This window comes from Chelonoidis abingdonii, chromosome 15 (genome assembly GCF_003597395.2).
Source record: "Chelonoidis abingdonii isolate Lonesome George chromosome 15, CheloAbing_2.0, whole genome shotgun sequence".
In the NCBI taxonomy this organism is placed as follows: Eukaryota; Metazoa; Chordata; order Testudines; family Testudinidae; genus Chelonoidis; species Chelonoidis abingdonii.
This window is the reverse complement of record NC_133783.1, coordinates 33,359,087-33,365,259: the sequence shown is the minus strand read 5'-3', so window position 1 is coordinate 33,365,259 and position 6,173 is coordinate 33,359,087. Positions and strand designations below refer to the sequence as shown.

General features: G+C 39.7%; 1 protein-coding gene across 5 annotated transcripts in view; it reads left to right on the top strand.

The window, feature by feature from the left end:
- PLCE1 (phospholipase C epsilon 1) overlaps window positions 1–6,173 on the top strand; it is a 288,806-nt gene that overhangs the window by 227,970 nt on the left and 54,663 nt on the right. For all 5 annotated transcript variants that reach the window (XM_075072693.1, XM_032793107.2, XM_032793106.2 and 2 more), the window contains 5 exons: window positions 2,433–2,555; window positions 2,654–2,790; window positions 3,611–3,849; window positions 4,779–4,840; window positions 4,935–5,100. In XM_075072693.1, coding sequence (XP_074928794.1) covers window positions 2,433–2,555; window positions 2,654–2,790; window positions 3,611–3,849; window positions 4,779–4,840; window positions 4,935–5,100 — 727 coding nt within the window. The remainder of the gene's footprint in view (window positions 1–2,432; window positions 2,556–2,653; window positions 2,791–3,610; window positions 3,850–4,778; window positions 4,841–4,934; window positions 5,101–6,173) is intronic.

Genomic DNA, 6,173 nt, shown 5'->3' with positions numbered 1-6,173 from the left:
GGACCTTGTTAATCCGGGCAACATCCAAGCCGGCATGACTCTCCTAGTTTGTGTCACTCTCATATTTGAGGTAGGCAGGTGAAGCGTTAGGGGGTCTTTTGCCCAAGGACCCCTACTGGAAAGTTGGGTACCAACCAGGATTTGAACCCTGGTCTCTCGTATCAAAGGGCGGTCTCTCATATCAAAGGGCAGCGCTCTTAACCACTACGCTATCCGGTTGCTTTCTCCAATAACTTGCCAGTGGCAACCTCTCGTCTGATTTGAGAAGGAACAATATTGCTCAGAACTGGAAGCCATGGAAGTGGACTCGGACACTGGCATATAACTGTGTATCCACCAGTTTGGTGTGTGATGATCAACTCCAAACAGGTGCTCAGTACTATTGGTTATTGGTTTTGATTCGATTTGGACTTAATAAAAAGTAATCAAGTCACAATCATTTACACCTAAGCAACCACTTATTTTTAGTACTGTGAACATTCCTCAACTCACACTCAGGAGGTTCTACTCTGCTTGCCCTTCCCTTAATCCATGTGGGTGAAGGAAGGAAGCCTGTGATACATTGTTCTGTTGCGGTACCAAGGCCCAGACGTTTCATGAGCTTGATGCACCTTAAATCAGAACATGATAACATTAGCTGACTACTATAAGATTTGGGGCGCCTGCAGCCAAGCGTCATAAAAACAGTCTCCAGTTTGTTCCATCTTCGTCACGCCAGTGCAACTCAAGAACTAAATGTTTATTTGAATGGTCAGAAGGAGAAGCATGAAATAGAACCAGTCTATCTAGGTGTGACCTTTAGACCGCACACTGAGTTACCATGCCCACCTGAAGAAGACAACAGCTAAAGTTAAGATGCTCAACAATCTTCTTAGCAAACTGGCAGGTTCATGGGGTGCTCGTGCTCCAACTTTGCAGACATCAGCTCTTGCTACCTCATATTTGGTGGTGGAGTACTGAGCACCTGTTTGGAGTTGATCATCACACACCAAACTGGTGGATACACAGTTATATGCCACCATGTGTATCATCCCCGGCACCCTGTGTCTGAGTCCACTCCCATGGCTTCCAGTTCTGAGCAATATTGTTCCTTCTCAAATCAGATGAGAGGTTGCCACTGGCAAGTTATTGGAGAAAGTGTGCACCAACTCAAGCCTGCCACTGCACAATGACCTTTTTAAACCACCAGCTGAATGTTTGCCGTCAAGTCGCCCATTATGGTCACATCTGCCACGCCAGGATGTTAAGGCAGAAACACTCTGGTGAGAGGAATGGATATGTTATAATCTCCAACCAGTCCCTCGTTGCCGACCCCACAATTTGCCCGCTTGAGTTTGACCTGCCCTGTCACCAGTGGTCCCTGTTGAACAGGTTCTGGACTGACCAAGGACTCTTCACAGCTAACCAGTATCGCTGGGGCTTTTGTGACAGCCCGTTGTGCAGCTGCGTTGCAACACAGACGATGATGCACATTGTCGATGAATGCCTGCTGACTAGGTTCAGTGGTGGCCTAGAAGAACTGCATCATGCCACTGAATATGCCATTGCTTGGCTAGATGACTATGCACATGCTAAATAAATTTGAGGAGGAGGGTGCCCCAAATGGTAATTCTTTCTTACAAGAGACCAGGCCTGAATGGAAAAGTGGGATAGCCATGGCTTATTTTCTCTCTGTGCCACTGCTGATATTCCTGGCTGTTTCTTGGGAAGCCCAGGCTGCTTCTGGGGACTGGCTCCGTCCCTGTTCCCTCTATTCCATGTGACCAGGGAAATATGGGGTGGGGGGGCGGCTAAAGCCTGTGTCACCTGCTGGAATCGGCAGGCAGAGAGCCCCCTACTGGGCATCTCCCTGCCTCATCAATGCGCCCAGTTGTTGGAGATGTCCACATGTGACACATTTATTTCCTGCATATAATCCAGAAAGAATAATTTATTTATTATGCTAGCATTATACCTTAAGGAATTCTGTAGGTTTCCAGCATGCTTCCCATTTTAATTATCTTTTTGGTAAAATACTAAAAGCAAACTTCCTGTGATCCTCATAAACAGCAGGACATATTTCTTTTAGGCTTCATGCTATAGCAATAGTAGGATTATTTTCTTACGTGAAAAAAAAATAAAACTTGTTGTTTTGTGCCTATTTAAATTAGATTCTTCCATGCATGGAAAGTTTTCAGTAGAATTTCTTTATTTGCTTTGGCAAAGTTTGCAGTGGTCTTTAGGGGAACTAGTGGCCAGTATGAAATACAGAATCAAAGTACAAACTCTGATTGCATCCACTAAGAATTATTGTTTTGTTTCCTTCTTTCAAACATTGATAATAAATATATTAAAGAAAACCTACAATAGACCTTTAGTGCAATGCTGCCTAATGTTTCACAATCCGTGGAAGTTAAATATAAGAAAATAACAGCAATCTCATTTTATTTTAGTACTTGGAGCAGTAGTAGCTGGCATGGCCGAGTCAAAGGAGGATTGAAGGGGTTTCAGAACTTTATGGTTTCCGATAGTAATATGAGTTTTGTTGAGTTTGTAGAGCTCTTCAAGTCTTTCAGGTAAAATCTATTTGACTAATCACATTCATCACATCAAAGTTGGTAAAAATCTATTTTAAGAAAAAAAGCACAAAGTGAATATTTTTCCTGTATCCTAGTGTTCGAAGCCGCAAGGATCTTAAAGACCTCTTTGATGTCTATGCTGTACCCTGCAATCGATCAGGTTCTGATTCTACTCCACTTTATACTAATCTGAAAATTGATGAGAACACCAGTGGACTCCAGCCTGATTTAGGTTTGTTAAATTTAATTTCAACAAGAAAATAACACTTTAGAGAACTGAACTACTAATCCTGCTGAAGTGGGGGGCAGAATCAGCTTACAATTGACAGTGAGATAGAACCCTAACTAAAGGGTCATTACCACAGCTCCATAATAACAGTTCATCATATTCCATCCATACACAACTGGCCTAACTAATTTTAAGAAGCTTAACACATTCAGAAAGTTGTATTTCACATAAGATTTACCAAAAGTGAATTTTTTTATATATATATATATATACACAGACACACACACCCCTCTACCCTGATATAACGTTGTCGTCAGGAGCCAAAAAATCTTACCATGTTATAGGTGAAACCACGTTATATTGAACTTGCTTTGATCCACTGGAGCGTGCAGTCCTGCCTCCTCGGAGCACTGCTTTACCGGGTTATATCCAAATTCATGTTATATCAGGTCGTGTTATATTGGGGTAGAGGTGTGTGTGTGTGTGTATATTGTGTGTGTATGTGTATAAAATACATGTCTCAGGGTGAAAACTTCATGTATGGTCAAGTCAGTAATAAAGAGCCAAATCCTGAAGAACTCACTCAACTCTCAATAAAGAAAGAGTTCCACTGATGTAAATAGGAATCTTGCCTGACTAAGTCTTGGCTAAGAATTTCAGGAGTTGATCCTAGTTATTGAAAATTGATTTTTTCCAGTGAACACAATTTTAATTCCTTTGAATAATTCAGTGTGGTATGAATAATAGAATAGTACTTGCCTAATTTATCTCCAGGTGATAAAATGAAACTCCTCAAATATTTATGTTCATATTTATGTTTTAGATTTATTGACCAGGAATGTATCAGATCTGGGTTTGTTCATTAATAGTAGACAGCAGCTATCTGAAAACCAGAGACAGATATCTGATGCCATTGCTGCTGCTAGCATTGTAACTAATGGTACTGGAGTAGAAAGCACATCACTGGGAATATTTGGAGTGGGCATCCAGCAACTCAATGACTTCTTAGTGAATTGCCAAGGTGAACACTGCACCTACGATGAAATCCTCAGTATTATCCAGGTCTGTAATATAAACGTTTTGCAATGCATCTATTCGTTCTGTAGGGGTTTTTGTTTCCTCCATTTTTTTCCCCTGCATGTGTTCTTCCTCTGGCCAGTCTCCAGAACAGTATCTACTGTATCACCTATATGGAGATTGGATTTCTTCCTTTGGAACCACTGCCAATTCTGTTCCCTCAGTTTGCATGAAACTTCTCTAAACACAGTGTACCCAATAGTCCTATTCCATGAGATCAGTGTTTCATTCCTATAATGTCTTACCTCCATTTAATATGGACAAAATTATCCAAGTTGAGTTTTGTATCCATTGTGTTATAAAAATTGAATGTCTAGCTACCATAATGTAAATTTTGAGTCCTTTTTATTTTTGTCTTATGTAATCCAAAACTAAGTCCGTACTCTACAGGGTTTAACAAAACTGTCAAAACATTTTGAACAGTTCAGATGTTAGGCAAGTATGTGCAGTATACAGTACATTTACAGCAAGGTTTAAAAAATCAGGCTGTCTAGGGGAACTTCAGCATGACACTTCATTATTCTATATGGTTTTTATACAAGTTGATGTGTTGTTGAACACTGGTAAATAAATACAAATAGTTATTTCCTTTTAGATGATGGCACTGAGTATTATATATAAGAATAAGAACATGCATGATTTTAAATAATAATCTAAATCAACATTCTACATTTGTAAGCTCTGCAATATTATTAATTTTATATATTTAGTGACTTTGCTAACTCCTGTAACTATTATCAATATAATGAAGACACTTCTGAATGATATTCAGACTGCATACGGTTTTCAAGTGCCAGCTCATTAGTTTGATATACAAATTACACTATAAAAATAAATTAAAGCCTTTTACCTAAAGCATGTGATGCATGTTTCTTTTTATGAAAATAATGTTATTCTCTTACTGTTTCTTGCAGAAATTTGAACCCAGCGTCAATATGTGCCAGCAGGGGCTACTGTCATTTGAAGGATTTGCAAGGTAATTAGCCACATATGAAGTTAACATACATGTGATGTTGTTTTTGCGCATTTTGCTAAATATTCATCACAGACTATTATTTCTGCACCTTTAGGTTTTTGATGGATAAAGACAATTTTGCCTCAAAGAATGACGAGTCACAAGAGAATATTGAAGAGTTACAGCTACCGCTGTCATATTATTACATTGAGTCTTCACACAATACATACCTCACAGGCCATCAGCTTAAAGGAGAATCGTCAGTAGAGCTTTATAGCCAGGTATACAGAGTTAGATCATTGCACAGTTTTCAGCATGAACTTGTTTGTTTAACTAAGAAGTCACACAGGCGTGGCCTTTTTGCTTTGAAAACCCAAACATTCTGAGCCCCTGCTTGTAAAATGTAGGAAAACATGATGTGTGGGAAAGCTGCCTGTGTGCACAGTTGTGTTCAAATGCTTTTACTAAGGCAAAAAATGGGTTTAGTTTGAGATTCATAGCATTTAGACACTAGTCATTCTGACCTAACTTACTAAAATTAGACTTTCCCACAGGAAAGACTGATCTAATATGTTAGTTTATTTAAATGTCAAAAACACCATTCAGATATTGTACGTTGTACTGAAAAGACAAATTTCTAATGAAAACGTCACTCCTGACAGTATACTTCTAGGAATATTATACTATGTCTCTGACCCTGTGTCTGATTGGTGACGAACCTGAAAAGAATGATTTCTCTCTCTGGGTTTTGGGTCTGTATTTTTGATATGTGTATTCAACAAATGTTACAGAAATCATCAGACTTCCTGTGATTGGGATTTTTATTACTCACCATGTTAAAGAGAAATCCATTCAAGTGTGACAGGCTCATAAAAGGTCCTCTGTGTACTTCAGCCCTTTGTTTATGTGTTTGGAGGTGGACTGTGTGTGAAAAAGCCATGAGTAAAGTGGCTGCATAGTGGTGCTGTGGAGCAGGTTTATGTGACAGCCTCACACAGGATGGCAGTGTTGGGGGAGGTAGGATAGGGATCCATTGTCTGTAACACCCAAAGTGATGTGAAAGAGCTGCAGGCACTCTTTCAGCAGCCCGTAAGCTAAAATAATGGTCCATAAGGTGAAATGGGAACACTATCGCAGCCCTGTTCTCCAGGGTGGGGTTAGGGTGCCCCCTCCACTGACATAACTGCAGTAATAATAATAGGATGAAATTTAATAATGAAAAGTGCAAGGTCATGCATTTAGGGATTAATAACAATAATTTTGGTTATAAACTGGGGACACATCAGTTGGAAGTAACAGAGGAGGAGAAGGACCTCGGAGTATTGGTTGATCACAGGATGACTATGAGCCACCA